Source organism: Euleptes europaea, chromosome 3, assembly GCF_029931775.1.
Source record: "Euleptes europaea isolate rEulEur1 chromosome 3, rEulEur1.hap1, whole genome shotgun sequence".
Classification (NCBI taxonomy): Eukaryota; Metazoa; Chordata; class Lepidosauria; order Squamata; family Sphaerodactylidae; genus Euleptes; species Euleptes europaea.
In genome coordinates, this window is record NC_079314.1 from 2,933,119 (window position 1) to 2,953,000 (window position 19,882).

The following is a 19,882-nucleotide window of genomic DNA, read 5'->3' on the forward strand; positions in this document are numbered from 1 at the left end:
ATGGGATTGCAATCCACCTGCTCCTGCGGAACAGCAAGAGACTGCAGATTCAAAAGGGGTTGATCCCGGTGCTGATGGAACAGCGGAACCTCTCAGACCTTAAGGAGATCTACAAGGACTACAAAAGGAATACCAGCAGAGAAACTCTTTTCACTAGAATTGACAGCCACGTGGAACCCTCAAGTTGGGACGAACTGCAAAAGTTGCCCGATGGGGAGCAGTCAAGATGGCTGAAGGCAATCCAAGAAGAATTAGACTCACTGCAGAAGAATAATACCTGGAAACTAACCGAACTCCCACCAAACAAGAAGACTGTGGGGTGTAAATGGGTGTTCAAGGTTAAGAAGAATTCTGATGGAACTGTTGACAAATACAAAGCAAGACTAGTTGCAAAAGGATTTACCCAGAAGTATGGAACTGACTACACAGAAACCTACGCACCTGTGATTAGTCACACGGCTATAAGGACTTTGCTGAGTATAGCCGCCTCCAGGAATAAAGTGGTACTGCAACTCGACGTCAAAACAGCTTTCCTGAATGGAGACTTATCAGAAGAAATATACATGGAACTTCCACCTGGATTAAAGGACTGTGATGCTAAAAATCAAGTTTGCAAACTTGAAAAGACTTTGTATGGGCTCAAACAGTTAGCAAGAGCATAGAACCACAAACTAACCTCATTATTGAAAGCTCAAGGCTTTGAACAGGGAAATATAGAAAAATGTTTATTCAGAAGGAAGAAGAATGATGGATGGGACTTCATTTTAACTTTTGTAGACGATCTTCTGATATGTTCTGACACTGAAGAAGCTGCAAAAGAAATTGCAAACAAACTGAATGAATTAGTAGAAGTGAAACTACTTGGAGAAGTAAAGAACTATCTTGGAATGGAGATTAAAAGAAACCAAGACAATGGATTTTCAATCAATCAAAGGAACAAGATACTGGAATTTCTACAATTCATGAACATGAGGGAGTGCAAGACCAAGAACACTCCACTTGACCCTTCATATATGGATCTAGACGGAGGTGAACTATTGCCTAACAATCACAAATACAGAGAAGCTATTGGAAAACTTCTATACTTGAGCAATGTTAGTAGACCGGATATAAGTGCAGCAGTTGTAATCCTAAGTAGAAGGACCAGCACACCTGCAGAACATGATTGGAATGCAATCAAACACCTCACACAATACTTAAAGAACACTATTGATTTGAAGTTGAAGATAACTCCAAATACTGAGCTGAAACTGATAGGATACATGGATGCTAGTCTAGGTGGTACTAGAGCAGACAGCAAATCTACAAGTGGATATCTGTTCTACTTTGGAGAAAACCTAATCTCCTGGACCAGCCAGAAACAGTAAGTTGTGTCAACATCTTCAACTGAAGCAGAATGCATAGCAGCCAAGTGCGCATGTACAGAGCTGGAAGAGATAATTGAACTGCTACGCGACTTTGGATTAGATGAACTGACACCTGCTACAATGTTTGAGGACAATCTAGCGTGTATAGCACAATCTAGCGTGTATAGCACTACTGAATGGCGAGAACTCTAAGAAACGGAAGAAACTGCTTCGACTCAAAATGGACTCAGTAAAGGACAAACAAGCAAGAGGTCTTGTAGTAGTGAAGTTCTGTGAAAGTAAAGAGATGGTGGCCGATATCCTGACGAAGCCACTGCCTAGACAACAGTTTGAATACTTACGTGATGCATTGTGTTTATATGTCTGAATGTAACTAAACCTCGAAAAGGGGATTGTTGGGTATTAGATAGCGAGCTTTGTTACATGTCAGACAGTTAAGGGGTTAATATTGTAATTAACCAAGTGGTCAGTTTTGGTGGCCATCGCGGCCGTGCCCGAGGGTCACGTATACAACTATTTTGCATGTTTAACTGCTTTCGATTTCTTTGTTAGAAGAGAAAGCAGTTGCACACTTTTGCTTCGACTGCAAACAGGCAGGATGAGAGGCTCTCCTTTCGCTAAGGATGCCTACTCATAAGTAAGCTTAGTAGGCATCCTTAGGAAACATAGAATGTAGACAGAATTATTTGTTTTGTATCCCAGTGACTTTTTCCCTACCCTGAGTTAGAGTAAAGATTGTTTAACACAAAGACAAATGCTTTGTGTCTTTTGTGCGTGTGTGTGATCTCCAATTCTCTATAGTTCAAGAGGAACGATCCAATCCCTCTGACTTGGTAGCAGAAAGTTAAGTATTGGGGATCCCTTTACAGGAACTGGACCCCAAATTCCCTAATAAGTGGTAGCATAGTACGCTTGGTTTTTATTTTGGCTATTGAGATAAGATCACACCGCACTCCTTTTTTTTGCTTTTGGGATCTTCACTGGGGACGAAAGGATTTACAAACGCCCAGAGGGAATTTTTCCTGTGACGGAGCCAGCAGCCTGGTCTGCAACGGACGACAGGAAACACAACCCCGCGCCTGGATCCTGTGAGAGGAGGAAAGCAGCCCTGAGCCGCTGGAATGAGCAACGACAAGGGAAGTATGAATTCAAAAGGGGCCCAATCCGTGTCTGTCCCACATATCACCCAAGCCTCCTTCCCAGTATGGAAGAGAATGGTGGAAAACGCATTAACAGCGATTGGGGTGAATCACGTTCTGGATGAGAACCCGCCAGCTGACACAAATAGAGAAGCCCTAAAGAAATTTAAAATTGCAGATGCTCAGGCAATGAATTTGATTGCAAATGCCATTAATCCGGACGAGACGGCTATCATTTTGGATAATGATACAGCCAGAAAAATGCTGGATGCACTCAATGAGAAATTTGTGATAGTGTCCAAAAGTCAGAAAATGATTTTAAAAACCAGACTGTATGCAAATAGAATGTCTGGAGATATGACCCTCTTGCAACACCTTAAGAAAATGCAAGATATGGAATCAGAATTGAAGGCTGTAGGAGGGGAAATCGGTGAAGAGGAGTTCCTCATACTATTTCTGGGAAGTTTGCATTCTAAATATAACGCAGAGAAAAGAAATCTTTTGGGGAGAGAGGACTTAACCCTTACTAAACTGGTGACTGCTCTTAAACAGTTTGAAGCAGACAGAAACCAAGAGAGTGAACTATCTAAAGGAATGTCTGTATTGCGTGTGAATGACAAATCCAAAATCAGATGCTTCTCATGCAATAATGATGGGCACAAAATTATTTTTTGTGTGAGAGACGTGATACAAAGGGAGAAATCCCCCCCCCTCTCGCCGGGAAGAAAAGCCCGCGAAATCCACACAAAGGGAGAGAGAAGGAAATGGAAGGCAACAGCCCCAATCATCCACAAGAGGGAGCCCAAGTGCAAGCCAAGGGAAGCCCAGATGGCCCTGCCAGCCAAAGGCTTACCTAGTCTCGAATAAACCTTCAACCAAAGATTATTTAAAGCGTGAGCATACATTTGTTCTTGACAGTGGTGCAGATGTGCATGTGTCTGGCTTGAGATCAGCTTTTGACTTTCTAGAGCCTTGTGATGAAACGTTAGTGATGGCATATGGTGAAAGATACGTGTGCACTGAGAAGGGTGAAATTTCTATTAGCATTCAAAGCTTTTGTGGAAACTTAATCCATTTAACCTTACAAGACGTGTTTTTAATGCCTAATTCAGATGAGAATTTACTGTCCGTGAACAAACTAGTGGATGCCGATTTTGAAGTGTCTATAAAAAAGGACAAATGTCGTCTGTTTGATTCTAAAGGGAGAGAATACCCAGTGTTATCAGTTGGCTCACACTATTGCCTGGAGAAAGTTGCAGGTCAATTAGAGGAATATGCTTGTAGTGATTTTGAGAGCAATGTTGATTCTGATGGAAATGATTCTGATGGAAATGAACATAATGTTGAAGAAAAATCAAAGTGCCTAGTTGCTTTTAATAAAGGATTGGCAGAGCAGAAGGCTGCAGATTGTAACCACAAGGACTGTTTATTCCAATGGCACGTGAAACTAGCTCATAAAAACTTTAAATCTGTGAAGCAATTACTGATTGATTGTGGAATGCCAGTTAAGGAATGCTTTAAAGACAAAGAACGTTGTGAAGTGTGTCTTAAAGGAAAGGGAACAGCGCCTAGACACGTGCAGAGGCCAAGCAGTGTTAAGGCAGAGATTTTGGAAGAAGTGCACTCAGACTTGATTGGCCCACTCAAGCCTTCAGCAGGAGGGGCAAAATATGTTCTGCATTTCATAGACAGCGCTTCAAGATTTGCATATGTGTATTTGTTGAAATCAAAGACTGAAGTAGCTGAAAGATTTAAAGCTTATGTTGCTCTGATGAGGAATAAGCATAACAGAGGAATACAGTTATTATACTCTGATAATGGGAGTGAGTACCTTAATAATGAAATGAAAGAAATTCTTGAATCTGAAGGAATAGAGCATGCAACCTCAGTTGCATATACCCCTAGGAACAATGGGTTGTCGGAGAGGTTTAACAGAACTCTGATGGAAAGTGCAAGATGTTTAATGCTACAGGCAGGCTTGCCTTACCCCTGCTGGGGAGAGTGTGTAAACACAGCAGCTTACCTTTACAACAGGACAATTTCAAGTGCTATCAACATGACTCCATATGAAAGATGGAATGGCAGGAAGCCTAGTCTGAAACACTTGAAAGCATTTGGATCTCGTGTGTTTGCATACGTCCCAAAGGAGAAAAGGGGAAAAATGAATCCTACTACAGAACTTGGAATTCTTGTGGGATACCATCCTTTCTCAAAAGGGTACAGGATAATGGACATTAAGACTTACAATATACAAATATTGAATGCAGTATATATGGATGAAAGAAATGTTATTAATAATCAACAAATTAATAACTTTAATGATCCAGAGGTTTGTGAAGAGGAAACCATAGAGATTCCATTTACAGCATGGGATTGCAATCCACCTGCTCCTGCGGAACAGCAAGAGACTGCAGATTCAAAAGGGGTTGATCCCGGTGCTGATGGAACAGCGGAACCTCTCAGACCTTAAGGAGATCTACAAGGACTACAAAAGGAATACCAGCAGAGAAACTCTTTTCACTAGAATTGACAGCCACGTGGAACCCTCAAGTTGGGACGAACTGCAAAAGTTGCCCGATGGGGAGCAGTCAAGATGGCTGAAGGCAATCCAAGAAGAATTAGACTCACTGCAGAAGAATAATACCTGGAAACTAACCGAACTCCCACCAAACAAGAAGACTGTGGGGTGTAAATGGGTGTTCAAGGTTAAGAAGAATTCTGATGGAACTGTTGACAAATACAAAGCAAGACTAGTTGCAAAAGGATTTACCCAGAAGTATGGAACTGACTACACAGAAACCTACGCACCTGTGATTAGTCACACGGCTATAAGGACTTTGCTGAGTATAGCCGCCTCCAGGAATAAAGTGGTACTGCAACTCGACGTCAAAACAGCTTTCCTGAATGGAGACTTATCAGAAGAAATATACATGGAACTTCCACCTGGATTAAAGGACTGTGATGCTAAAAATCAAGTTTGCAAACTTGAAAAGACTTTGTATGGGCTCAAACAGTTAGCAAGAGCATAGAACCACAAACTAACCTCATTATTGAAAGCTCAAGGCTTTGAACAGGGAAATATAGAAAAATGTTTATTCAGAAGGAAGAAGAATGATGGATGGGACTTCATTTTAACTTTTGTAGACGATCTTCTGATATGTTCTGACACTGAAGAAGCTGCAAAAGAAATTGCAAACAAACTGAATGAATTAGTAGAAGTGAAACTACTTGGAGAAGTAAAGAACTATCTTGGAATGGAGATTAAAAGAAACCAAGACAATGGATTTTCAATCAATCAAAGGAACAAGATACTGGAATTTCTACAATTCATGAACATGAGGGAGTGCAAGACCAAGAACACTCCACTTGACCCTTCATATATGGATCTAGACGGAGGTGAACTATTGCCTAACAATCACAAATACAGAGAAGCTATTGGAAAACTTCTATACTTGAGCAATGTTAGTAGACCGGATATAAGTGCAGCAGTTGTAATCCTAAGTAGAAGGACCAGCACACCTGCAGAACATGATTGGAATGCAATCAAACACCTCACACAATACTTAAAGAACACTATTGATTTGAAGTTGAAGATAACTCCAAATACTGAGCTGAAACTGATAGGATACATGGATGCTAGTCTAGGTGGTACTAGAGCAGACAGCAAATCTACAAGTGGATATCTGTTCTACTTTGGAGAAAACCTAATCTCCTGGACCAGCCAGAAACAGTAAGTTGTGTCAACATCTTCAACTGAAGCAGAATGCATAGCAGCCAAGTGCGCATGTACAGAGCTGGAAGAGATAATTGAACTGCTACGCGACTTTGGATTAGATGAACTGACACCTGCTACAATGTTTGAGGACAATCTAGCGTGTATAGCACAATCTAGCGTGTATAGCACTACTGAATGGCGAGAACTCTAAGAAACGGAAGAAACTGCTTCGACTCAAAATGGACTCAGTAAAGGACAAACAAGCAAGAGGTCTTGTAGTAGTGAAGTTCTGTGAAAGTAAAGAGATGGTGGCCGATATCCTGACGAAGCCACTGCCTAGACAACAGTTTGAATACTTACGTGATGCATTGTGTTTATATGTCTGAATGTAACTAAACCTCGAAAAGGGGATTGTTGGGTATTAGATAGCGAGCTTTGTTACATGTCAGACAGTTAAGGGGTTAATATTGTAATTAACCAAGTGGTCAGTTTTGGTGGCCATCGCGGCTGTGCCCGAGGGTCACGTATACAACTATTTTGCATGTTTAACTGCTTTCGATTTCTTTGTTAGAAGAGAAAGCAGTTGCACACTTTTGCTTCGACTGCAAACAGGCAGGATGAGAGGCTCTCCTTTCGCTAAGGATGCCTACTCATAAGTAAGCTTAGTGCCTTGCCAAAGGTTTTGGCAAGTATAGGAAACATAGAATGTAGACAGAATTATTTGTTTTGTATCCCAGTGACTTTTTCCCTACCCTGAGTTAGAGTAAAGATTGTTTAACACAAAGACAAATGCTTTGTGTCTTTTGTGCGTGTGTGTGATCTCCAATTCTCTATAGTTCAAGAGGAACGATCCAATCCCTCTGAATTGGTAGCAGAAAGTTAAGTATTGGGGATCCCTTTACAGGAACTGGACCCCAAATTCCCTAATACAGGGCCTTTTCAGTTGCTGCCCCTAAGCTGTGGAATTCCCTTCCCAAGGAGGATAGTGTGAGGGTTTCCCACCTCCCTGTGCAACTTCCACAAAATCACTTGCTCAGACGGTCAACTCAGAAGCAGGTAAGTTTATTGGAAGGCTTCAGACAGATAGGATCTCTTACAAGACCAAAGTTGCAAGTGCCAGTACATTCACAAAAGCTAGACTATAAGCATTTCTCTACTGCAGATGTCAGTTACATGTTTTGAGAACTACAGATAGATAACCGTGACAGGCCAAGCCTTGCACAGTAACATCAAAGGTCTCGGGAAGCTCGTTAATGCAATCTACACAGCCAAGGCCACGGAAAGCAGGAAGGAGGGAGAAGGGAGTGGGAGACAGGAGGGCATGGGAGGCAGCACAACATTCCAGCTTGAGGCCCACTGGAAATTTACAACACAGCAGCCTGAACCAAAGTCCTGCCTTGCCGCTTGTACGGGCAAACCAGACACACACAGCAAAAGAGCAGTACAGTTCCTCACAGATAGACTGCACCATATGCTAATAGACTTGACATTTTTAGTCCAGAAGGGTTTTCAATACCCTTAGTAGATGTGGCATCTGTCATTGTTTTTCTGAGGTAATTTGGTTGTTGTTTTACAAAGCTGTAGTAGTTTGGGGGTTTGTAGTATATAGTTTTTGATTGTGAGCTGGCATTGAGTATCTTGAAAAGCTAGAATTATGGCATCCAACTTAACCAAATAAATAAATTAAATAAATGACAGAGGTGGCATTGGAATCCAGGATATTCTGGGTCAACTGTCTGACCTCAGCTCCACACCAGAGCATGTTTTAAAGGACATGATCGTACCAAATACTGTATTTTGGCTTGAGAAGGAGCATTGTATAGCGGTTAGACTATTAGTCTACAATATGGGAGACCCAGGTTTGATTCCCTACTCTGCCATGGAATCTTGATGGGTGACCTTGGGCTTGATGGGTTGTCTCTCTCTTGCAGCATAACCTACCTCACAAAGGTGTTGTGAGGATAAAATGGAGAATGATGTAAGCTGATTTGGGTCCCCACTGGGGAGAAAGGCAAATGATGTAAACAAATGAATATTTTCATTTCATATATTTAGATGACATTAGAGCTTGTGCTCTTTTGCTATTACAGGTGACCTTGAAATTGTGTATGGTTTTTACTTTATTTGTTTTTATTTAATTGTCTTTGTTATTTATTTTATCCCAACAGTCATTTTTATGTTTCATTAGTTGGTTGTACTACTTACTGATTTAGTAAAAAGGCAAGGTATAAGCCAGCGTGGTATAGTGGTTAAGAGTATCGGACTAGTATCTAGAAGACCCGTGTTCAAATCCCCACTCGTGCCATGGAAGCTCGCTGGGTGACCTTGAGCCAGTCACACACTTTCAGTCTAACCTACCTAACAGGGTTGTTGTGAGGATAAAATGGAGAAGAGGAGAATGGTGTAAGCTACTCTGGATGCCCATTGGGGAGAAAGGTGAGGTGTAAATTACAAAAAAAAAAAAAAAATTTTTCTAAAAAACCCCAGTCCCCATGGTGTTATGGTGTACTGTTTCAACAATAAAGAAATCATTTCAAACATCAGCTGACTAGCTCATATACACCCGTGTGTGTACTTACTAAGGATATCTTCCATTCCGCAGCAAAACCACATTTGTTCTCTCACTCCCAAATTAATTCCTGACTTCCAATAGCCATTCCTCCTGCCGGATACTTTTGAAGTGTGCTCAACTTGGCAAGACGCTGAACCTCTGTTTGCCAAGATTAGACTGACTGTTCAGATTGAGATCTGAAGGAAAACAACCTTGTTCTTGATCTGTCCAAGGGTATCAGCCAGCTTTTGCTTCCACTGCATTAACATCCCATTAAACATTATTAATTGAGTGGCGAGTGGGTTGACCCCTTCACCCTGTTCTTTTCTCCAGGAATAGAAAAAACAGCACAGGCTAGGGTTGCCAACTCCAGATGGCGAAATTCCTGCAGATTTAAGGGTGAAGCCTGTGGAGGGGAAGGACCTGAGCAGTAGGGTTGCTAACCTCCAGGTGGTGGCTGGAGATCTCCTGCTATTACAACGGATGTCCAGGCGACAGAGACCAGTTCCCCTGGAGAAAATGGACGCTTCGGCAATTGGACACTATGGCTTTGAAGTCCCTTCCCTCTCCAAACCCTGACCTCCCAAAATCTCCAGGTATTTCCCAATCTGGAGCTGGCAACCCTACTGAGCAGGGTACAGAGCCGTAGAGCCCACTCTCCAAAGCAGCCATTTTTCTCCAGGGGATCTGATCTCTTTAGTCCGGAGATCAGATATAAATCCAGGAGATCTCCAGGCCCCACCTGGAGGCTGGCAACCCCAAAAGCCAGCCCTGGGGTGGAAATAAAGGGTCAGCAGGCAAAGCTCAGGAAGCAGATTTTGGGGGACCACTTGAGGGAAGCCAGCTATTGTATTTATAATTACATTTCTGCCAATGCCGGCGTACTTGTGCCCTCCTGGAAGTGACAGGTGACCTGGCATCCCTAACTGTCTTGGAACCAAACTAAAGCAAAGCTACAATAAATAGGAGTCATTGAAGACTAGGGCTTCCAACCTCCAGGTGGTGGCTGGAGATCTCCTGGGATTACAACTGATCTCCAGCCGACAGAGATCAGTTCTCCTGGAGAAAATGGCTGCCTTGGAATGTGGATTCTATGGCATTATACCCCAAACCCTGCCCTCCTCTGGCTCCGACCCTAAAATCTCCGGGTATTTCCCGAGCTGGAAATCCTGTTGAAGGCTAACAAAATGTTACTGCCCGTCTCTTGGAGGCTAACTGATGGTCAACGAAATTGGACCCTTCCTGCCCTCTACTACAGCTAAAAGGCTTAAATTACACATTGGAATGATAAAAGCCCCACCTGCCATATATCAGTGGATTGTGGACGTGAGAACTTCATCAATAATTGAATGCATGACAGATAGGCATCAATTGCATACGGACTTAGTTTTAGATATCTGGAAACTTTTAATAGAAACTTAGGTGTAGATCTGTCACCACTGTTGTTATATTTTAGTCTCTATGTAACTCTTTTTTTCTTTTTTTGTTTAACTCTATTTAGTTGCTGGATTTTGGGTTTTTCCCCCTTGTTTTTTTCTGTGTGTTTTTTTTAAATGAAAAAATAACATTTTATCCCAGTATAAACATTTGTGGGCTAGAGTCTGCCTCTTTAGATACAAGAACAGGCTCTTGGGAAGACATTTAGAGGGTTACCAGCCTCCAGGTGAGGCCTGGAGATCTCCTAGAATTGCAACTGATCTCCAGATAACAGATCAGTTCTGGGGGTGGGGGAAGGCTGCTTTTGAGGGTGGATTCTATGGCATTATACCTAGGGTAGCCAGCTCCAGGTTGAGAAATACCTGGAGATTTTTGGGGTGGAGTCTGAGGAGGGTGGGATTTGGGGAGGGGAGGGACTTCAATGCTGTAGAGTCCAATTGGCAAAGTGGCCATTTTCTCAAGGTGAACTGATCTGTCAGCTGGAGATCAGTTGTAATAGCAGGAGATCTCTAGCTAGTACCTGGAGGTTGACAACCCTAGAGCCCACTGACGTGAGAACCACCAATCAGCCTCTTCCCTGAGAAAAAGAGCCTTTTTAGACTGTTTTGTGGTTGTAGGTATGAAGAGAAGAATAGAAGAACCCAGTCCAAGAGCTCATCTACCTCAAGACTTTGCCAACTTCAGGTTGGGAAATAGCTGGATATTTTGGGGATGGAGCCTGGAGAGGGTGGGATTTGGGGATATATTCACTCTCAGTGGCTGGTAGCCATTGGGTTGCCAGCTCCAAGTTGGAAAAAACCTGGAGATTTGGGGGATGGAACTTGAGGAGGGTGGGGTTTGGGGAGGAACCTCAACGGGGGAGAATGCCATAGAGTCCACCTTCCAAAGCAGCCATTTTCTTCAGGGGAACTGACCTCGGTCATCTGGCAATCAGTTGGGAATTCTGGGATACAGGCCCTACCTAGAGGTTGGCAACCCTAGCTGTATTTCTAGCCATAATCAGTTGCCGGTTACAAGCAGAGGAAGATGGAGACAGCTGTTTCTCTGTTGCTTGCCACCTGATTCTGTTAATGAGAGGTTCCATTTAGCTATTGTGGCTACCTAGGGTTGCCAAGCTTCAGGTGGTGGCTGGAAATCTCCTGCTATTACAACTGATCCCCAGGTGACAGAGATCAGTTCCCCTGGAGAAAATGGTCTCTTTGGAAGGTGGACTCTATGGCATTATACCCCACTGAGGTTCCTCCCCTCCCCAAACCCCGCCCTCCTCAAGTTCCACCCCAGGTATTTCCCAACCTGGAGCTGGCAACCCCATGGCTACCAGCCGCTGAGAGTTCTGTCCTCTGCAACTAAAGTGCATAGTCCAGACTTCAAGCACACTCTTACCTCCTTCAAAACAGAACAGCGTGTGATATGACCAGGTTATTTTCGGACTAGTCTTTCCAGCAAACATCTCCTTCAGGGAACACGGCAGGTGGAAGGGACACCTGTTTCCTTCAAATGTGAGATAGCGAGGTTTTTTTTTTTTCCCTTTTCTATTTTAGGTCTGTCAGACAAACAGCTGTGGGATAAGAGGGGGATAATAGCCCAATATAAAGGACCCTGGTTGATTGTAGTGACCTCTTGAGACAATGGTCGTTTTCCTGTGTGCAATTCTCCTGGGTGTTGCAGGTAATTTCTTCCCCCTTTCCCTGTATTATTTGTCGATACGCTCATGCTTCAAACTTTGGCACTATCAGCCTCGCTGTTACTTTGAGATGGGGAAATTAATTTCAGCCAGCATGAGCGCTAGGCAGACAGCGACCTGCTACAAACAATACAGCACATATTGGGCCAGACTTATAGACACAGTGTTTTGCCAGTGATGAAAGAGCTTCCATAGCTGCTGATTGGTTTCTATAGCTAAATTCAAGGTACTAACTTTTATCTTTAAAGCCCCAATCTGGGGTTCCCAACATGGTGCCCATGGGTACCATGGTGCATTTCCAACACCTTTCCTGGTGCCTGCCAAGTGTTTAGAGAAAGGGGTCAGGGCCCAGTGGGGCTTTTGCCTAGCAAGGCTTCCAACTGGTCATTGGAGATTTCATTGGCTATGCAGATTTTTAAAAGCATTGCATTGGCAGCAGCTGCTACCACAGCACAAGGATCCTCAATGTGTGACTGAAAGTAAGCAGCGGCAGCCATTTTGTGGTATCGATTCTATGAATGTGCCCACCAAGCTGTGTCAGAATTCCAAAGGCACCCGCAGGCTCAAAAAGGTTGGGGACCCCTGCCCTAAATGATCCGGGGCCAGGATGCTTAAAGAAGCCTATACACCAGTAAAGATCTTTGGGGCTGGGCTGTCACTATATGCTTCTACATTAAAGGGAGTGGCCAATAGGGTTGCCAGCCTCCATGTGTGCCCTGGAGATCTCCTGTAATTTCAACTGATGTTTGGACGACAGAGATCAGTTTCCCTGGAGAAAATGGCTGCTTTGGAGGGTGGACCTTATGGCATTATATCCCGCTGAGGTCCCGTCCCTCCCTAAAACCCGCCCTCCCTAGGTTCCACCCCCAAATCTCCAGGCATTTCCCAACCTGGGTTTGGCAACGCTAGTGGCTACTCAGGAACAGACCTTCTCTTTTGTGGTGTCTCATTTGTGGAATTCTCTCTTCCTGCAAGAGATCCATTTCCCAGTGCTGGACCATCCTCTTTGTCCATTACGTAGTATGCAGACTGGGTCTATGTAACATAGGTCTAAAGTCATATGTTAGCATGGGTTACATATGTATGGCTGTTTCACTCATTGTCACCCCTCCAACGACTTTGGGTCTTTATTTGGATTATGCATGCCATTTCCGATTGTCAGAGGTCTCCCCTTGCGTTTCCCTGCATTTTGCCCGCATTTTCAAATTCGACGTAACACAGGCAAAATGTGGAGAAACACAGGGGGACAGGCGAGGCAACCTCCGACGGTCGGAAACGTCATGCATAATCAACACAAAGATCTGAAGTCATCATAGGGTTGACGGCGAGGGAAACAGCCATGCATAAAAGACCATAATCACACACGAGTTGTGAGTTCTAATTCTGGCACGTATAGTAGTCAATTAGGTTCAGGACCAGGGTACGTGTAGAGAAGGAGCTTCAGCCCCCTTGCCCCATTGTCTTCCCTACTTGAAATAGTACTGAGGGGGGGATGTTGCTATTTGAGGAAACCCATATGTACCCTGGGATACTCGTGGGTTTCCCCAGTAGAACTGATAGCGCCATTCCAAGACTGTTTCAAACTAGGAAAAAGGTGCCAGGTGAAAATCTTTCTTTTTGCCCAGAACTTTGGAGGAATTTTCACCCTACTTTAGGCTGGACTATATTTAAAACCTCCCTTAAAAGGCAGTTCATCTTATTGGATCTTAGAGCAGGTTCTGTTTTATCTTGTGGTTGCTTTTTGATAGGGTTGTCTTATTGCATTGCATAGATTTGTATTACTAATCTTATTTGTTATTCTATATTATTATTTTCTTGTTGATACTGATACACTACGTAAGTTGACTGCCAATAAATAATCAAGCTTAAACTGTCAGCTTGCAAGGATGCCTGTGTGCAGATCCCTTTTGGGAAAAAAGAAATCAAATTATTTGTCTTGGGTAGTTCTTTTTTTGGGTGGGGGAGATGAATGACAGAGGGTGTAAAGTAGAACCACCGGCTTCTTTGAACAGACACTTAATCAGCTGATTTCATTCCCTTGGCCACAAAGATTTCTGCTTATCCAGAATTTTTCTCTAGTGCAACTAGACATTTGGTGGTGGAGAGTGCTGTCAAGTCACTGCCGACTTATGGTGATTCCATAGGGTTTTCAAGGCAAGAGACATTTAGAGGTGGTTTGCCATTGCCTGCCTCCACATCATGACTCTGGACTAACCTGGTGGCCTCCCATCCAAGTGCTAACCAGCGCTGACCATACTTAGCTTCCCAGATATGATGATGAGATCAGGCTAGCCTGGGCCATCCAGGTCAGGGTAACTGGACATTTAGAGCTGCACAATTTGGAACTCCCCAAGCTTTATGGTCTGTGAGAGCTTAACAGTTCCCCAGTTTTACAGTCCTGGCTTGATAAGCAAAAACTGAAGACCTCTTAGTCTAGGGGTGTCAAACATAAGGCCCGTGGGCCAGATCTGGCCCCTTGAGAGATCATATCCAGCATGCAAGCCAGCCGAGGCAGCCAACACCCCCCAGTCCCAATCTGGGCTGGCGAGGCACGGCCCAGCTCAACCAAGTGACATTTATGTCATATCTGGCCCTTGTAACAAATGAGTTCGACACCCTTTGGTGGTGCACCATACTTGTCAGGCAGGTTTGTGTTTGGCACCAAGAATCACAAGCTGGGCAGCTTAAAGGCTCAGTAACCTTATCTTGAAAAAAGGTTGGGCGGCCTGGTCTCAATTGAATGTCCCGGCCTGTTTTGTTTTCCTGCAGCTGCAACACCCCTGAATGTCTATGGTGGCGATGATGATAAGATCATTGGAGGTTACGAGTGTCCAGCCCACTCCCAGCCGTGGCAAGTCTTTTTAACCTACGGGGCTGGTTACCGGTGGTGTGGAGGCTCCCTCATCAACGACCGCTGGATTATCTCCGCAGCTCATTGCTACAAGAAGTGAGTAGGGCAGTGGGCAGAAATGATGCCCCCCTGGCCATTCTTAACAGAACTCTGACTTTCTACTGCAGGCTCCTTGGGGAAGCAGTGATTTGGCTGGGTAACCAGATGCAGAAGCGTTTTTACTTACGATCCACCCTAAACATCTCCCAAGGTTTTGTCTGTTTATGTCATTTCTCAATATTTCTTCTCCCTTTATTTAAATTGTTTAGAGGCTTAGAGTGAAATTACTTTGAGGCTGTCCAGAAGAGAGACTGTTATAGAATCATAGAGTTGGAAGGGACCACCAAGGTCATCTAGTCCAACCCCCTGCACAATGCAGGAAATTCACAACTACATCCCCCACACACACACCCCAGTGACCCATACTTCATGCCCAGAAGATGGCCAAGGTACCCTCTCTCTCATGATCTGCCTAAGGTTATAGAAGGTTATATGTGGGAGGTTTTCTATTTTGAGATAAGACATGTTTGCTAAACAGTTACGACTTGGCAACTGAAAGTTGATATAACTCTCAGTGGTTACAGCTGGAAAGCTGCTTAAAGTTGCTGTTGAAACATCTAAACATATTGAAACATTATAAACATCTGCAAGTCAGTGTTTATAACCAGTTATTTGATAAGATCTGCTTTTTAGCGCGGATAAGACTTTTATAGAGAAGAGCCAGTACTAAGGACAGTCTGAGTCGCCTTTAGATTTGAGTCCTGACCTATTACCCAGTTTGGTGTTTACTTAATCTGGCCATTTGGTAAAAGAGTTATTTTCTAGCACAATGGGTGCTGGTAAAAGTGTGGGTAAAAGGGCTCATGACACAGAAGAGTTGTTGTTATCACCTGCATGCAAGCAGACAAACATTGATGATTTTATTGTTCCAAACAGCTCTTCAGCAGTAATTGCTGTGCCTACTTTAAATTGCTTTGCTCCTTTAATTGGCAGTGCACCCAACTCTAACTATGAGGACGAGATAATGATATCAGAGCCATGGACCCCAATTGATCTTTCTCATTTGACCGCAAAAACTATGGATCTTACTTTTAAAAGTCTGAAACTAATCTAAATTAAAATGGATCAGCTTGATCAAAAGCTTTCAAAACAAGCTAATGCTAAATCAGAAAACATCAAACGCCACACAGAAACTTGCATCCCTTATCCAGCAAGCCAGAGAGGAGAAAGGAGAAAGAAAAACATCCAGGAGTGGCAAGTTGGAAAAATAAAATTATCAGTTAAAACTACAGACCTGTAAAGTAGGTGTAACAGTTCATAACTACAATGGCCAGACACCATGCTGGAATTCAATTAGGCAGGTTATCCAACACCTAAGAGCAATTTTGAGAGAGAGATTTTCTTCCATTTATTTAAACTCAGTAGAACCTCTCAATAATTGGAGTCAAGCACATAGAGTTTTACTCACTTGTGGCAGCTGTAGGACCCCCTCTTTGCTGCTGCAACGGAAATGGCTTTTGCATTCTGCACCGGCTAGCCAGGAGGCATTCCGGCGCCCCGGGAAGTGTTCCCAGGAGGCGTTCCTGGGGCGGGGCGGACATTAGTCGGCCTCCCGAGCACTTTCGGCTCGAGAACGCCCGTTTTTATTTTTGCAAAGATACGCCAACTATCTCCTGTGCAACCCTATGAGAGTTGCACGGTTTTTTGGCGCTGGGTATTCAGCTGTGCCGAAACCTCTTTAGGAGGCAATGCCGCCAGTTTGCCTCCTAAACCCGGGTTGGGCATTCCTTTCAGGAATGCACTGTAAAGGAATCTTCCCAATTCGGCTCTTTATCAATTTAGCTCTTCTGTTACCGAAGTTACAAAATTTCAACTCCTCAATGGAAGTGGACCGAGCACAGGATAGCGAGTTGGCAGGTTCGTCGCAGCAAGATCTGATAAAGTGGTCTGATTCACCTGTCCACCCCAGTGCAGTTACAGAATCTTCTCTTCTGGAAAACTCCATAGAAAGGAACTCAGCTACTTCTCAGCTCTTCCATCCAAAGAACAAGTAGTGATTTCTTCTAGATTAGAACAGCTAAGAATTAAGCTTCTGAAAACAAAATGGGACTCATCACAACAGGAGGCCTCTTTACTTTCACCAACCAGCACAACTGTAACCAGCAAAATCCCTATGATATCTCCTATGCCAACTATGTTGATGAGTCAAGGAACTCAAAGGAGTATATAAATAGTAACCCACAGAAGAAAATGGAGCACAAAAGACCGTCGACTGACAATTAAAAATCTTATCCTGGAACCTGAGGGGTTGGAGAAATAAGCTTCATGATCCAGATTTCTTTAAAAAAAATTCTTACTTACGATCCAGAATGTGGGGATTTGGGTAGAAGGAACTTGCCATACAGAGAGGGGAGAAAAGCCACACCAACTTTTAAGTTGCCCCTTTAATATCAGTTTGATCTGCAGGAATTATTGGGCGATGTGAATTAACTTCAGGTCATGAACACCTTCAACTGTCCATTTCCATATATTAAAACTCCATTAAAAAGTCAAGGCATTTTTTCCTGTCTATTTGGTAGAGTTGCCAACTCTGGGTTGGGAAATACCTGGAGACCAGGGGGTGGAGCCTGAGGAGGGCGGGGTTTTGGGGAGGGGAGGGACTTCAATGGGGTATAATGCCATAGAGGCCACCTTCCGATGTAGCCATTTTCTCCAAATGAACTGATTGTCAGGAGCAGGCCATGAAGACAGTTCATGGCTGCGCTTCCAGGTGTTGTTTTGCAAGTTCCCTCCAAGGCCAGATTAGATCACCACTCCGTCTCCGTGCCCCGTGTTTAGACTTCATAGATTCCTTCAGTGTGGGAATTGCCAAGTCCTCTTCCTGCCACTGGGAGGGGGGTTGCCAGGACTACTGGTTATCTCTATTGCTTTGTATATATGCCAAGTGCTTTCCCTTAGCCTTTCACTAGTAACACCTTGAATATGACTTCTGTAACTTGTTGTGCTTAATCAATAAAACTGCATTCGTGGACTTGCCGTCTGCTGGAGTCTGTTTATGGTTTGCCGCAGGACTAGAGCTCACACTGACCTCTGTCTCCTGGAGAGCAGTTGTAATCCCAGGAGATCTGCAGCCAGCACCGGGAGGTTGGCAACACTACCAGTTGGCAATTTTAGCTCGGCTATATTTTGGTCAAAGTGGGGAAGTAACCAAAAATTCCAGACAACAACAATAGATGGTTTTGATTTACACAGATTACAACCTCTAAAGGTATGCGGACAAGAAAATCTCAGCCGGGTGAGAAAATTGTAAAAATTTAGTCACCTTTTATAAAATACTGGGCCCGGCATAATCCATTTAAGGAATGAAGGCACAGGTACTGGACTGTGGTTAGGCTGTTATATATTTATTTGAATATTTCTTCTGCCTTCAGGACAAGATTGTAAGATTGATCGTTTGCGGTCAATAATATAAATGTGCCTTATAGGCAAGTCAACAAAAACCACTACTAAATTAGTAGCCATTGATGGGCTTTTCCCTCTTATTATTTCATCTTTACCCCTTTTAATGCCTTCTAAGGAAGTAAATTATGTAGCAGTGTGAGAACCACAGTTTGTTAGTGGTCATGTTGAAGAGGAGGCTGAAACTGAAGTCCTCTCCAGTCTTACACTCTACATCTAGATTTGCACTAAACCACAAGTTGGCTAAATTGGTGATGTTAGCTGCCCTGAGCCCGGCTTTAGGCAAGGATTTAAGGTGGTTTATAAACAAACAAACAAACAAATAAATGGAACCTCCATGTTCAGAGTCAGTACATCTTTGAATACCAATTGCTGGTGCATAACCACAGAGGCCTTTGTGTCCCTGCTTATGAGACTTCCAAAGACACTGGGTTGGCCATGCTGCTGTGTTAGTTGGACCATTGGTCTGATCCAGCAAACCTTTTTGTCAGTTCTTTGATTATTTTATTTTTTTTGCAGCCCCCGAACTCTCACGGTGCACCTTGGTGAGCACGATACTTCGATCGAAGAAGGTACAGAGCAGCACATCCAGGTGGAAAAAGCCATCCGCTATCCTCAGTACAACGAGCGCACCATCGATAATGATTTCATGTTGATCAAACTCACCCAGCCAGCCCATTTCAATGCCTTTGTGCAACCCATCGACATTGCTCACAGCTGTCCTGTAGCTGGGGATGACTGTCTCGCCTCAGGCTGGGGAAACACTCTGACAACAAGAGGTGAGTAATGGCAGCTGACAATCTTACCACTAATCATCTGCAGATCATCATCTGCAGACCTTAGCAGGGTGATCTTGCAAAGCATCACCTCCTGGTTTGCTACAGTTGGCAACTCTGCTAGTACTACCAAAAAATCTGCCAGCCCACCTTTGCTGTGATGGAGATACACTTGAATGAATGGGTTGGTTGCAGTACCAATTGCTGGATTGCTGATTGGTGGTTCAGCAGGACCCTGTGATTAGTTGGAATCAGATTAGCTTTTGCACCAATGGATCTGTGAGAGTCCCAACCTAGCTGTGCTAACTTCGCAAAATCACTTGCTCAGACTTGGATGCAGAAACAAAGGATTTATTGAAGGCTTCAGATAGTACAAGACAGACACGGGTTTGAAGTTGCAAGTGAGCTAGCTTATCGGGGTTACAGAATATATTGACTACAGGGCACTGGGGTTCACACTTCTGTCGTGGGAAGTTACAAGATAGATTGGTGTAATACAAAACATCAAACGGGTCCCAGAGAGACTGTTAGGACTATCAGACCCTCAAGGCCATATTCGGCCCGAGGGAGTGCATGCAGGAAGCGCCGCAGGGGAGGGCAGGAGCGGCACCTGGGAAAGGCGGATGAGGCACCGGGCCTGGGGAGGTGCGAACTGCTTTTACGAGTTCAAAGGAACAGAGATAGAAGATGCGAAGAAGGGGAAGGGGAGTCAGAGACACATGGCTCTCACATTCTGCCCCCCTTAAGGCCCCCCCCCCGCAGGGTCGGGAGGCCGAGGCTTATCAGGGTAGGCGCAGTGGAATTCGTGAACGAGGCGGGGGGCCGCCATGTGGGGGGCTGCTACCCATTCATCGTGTGCAGACC

At 44.0% G+C, this 19,882-nt stretch overlaps 1 protein-coding gene across 1 annotated transcript in view; it reads left to right on the plus strand.

Annotated features, from left to right (window-relative positions):
• LOC130474180 (trypsin-3-like) overlaps positions 1-19,882 on the plus strand; it is a 31,513-nt gene that overhangs the window by 9,494 nt on the left and 2,137 nt on the right. The window contains exons 2-3 of the mRNA XM_056845710.1: positions 14,663-14,840; positions 18,762-19,021. Coding sequence (XP_056701688.1) covers positions 14,663-14,840; positions 18,762-19,021 — 438 coding nt within the window. The remainder of the gene's footprint in view (positions 1-14,662; positions 14,841-18,761; positions 19,022-19,882) is intronic.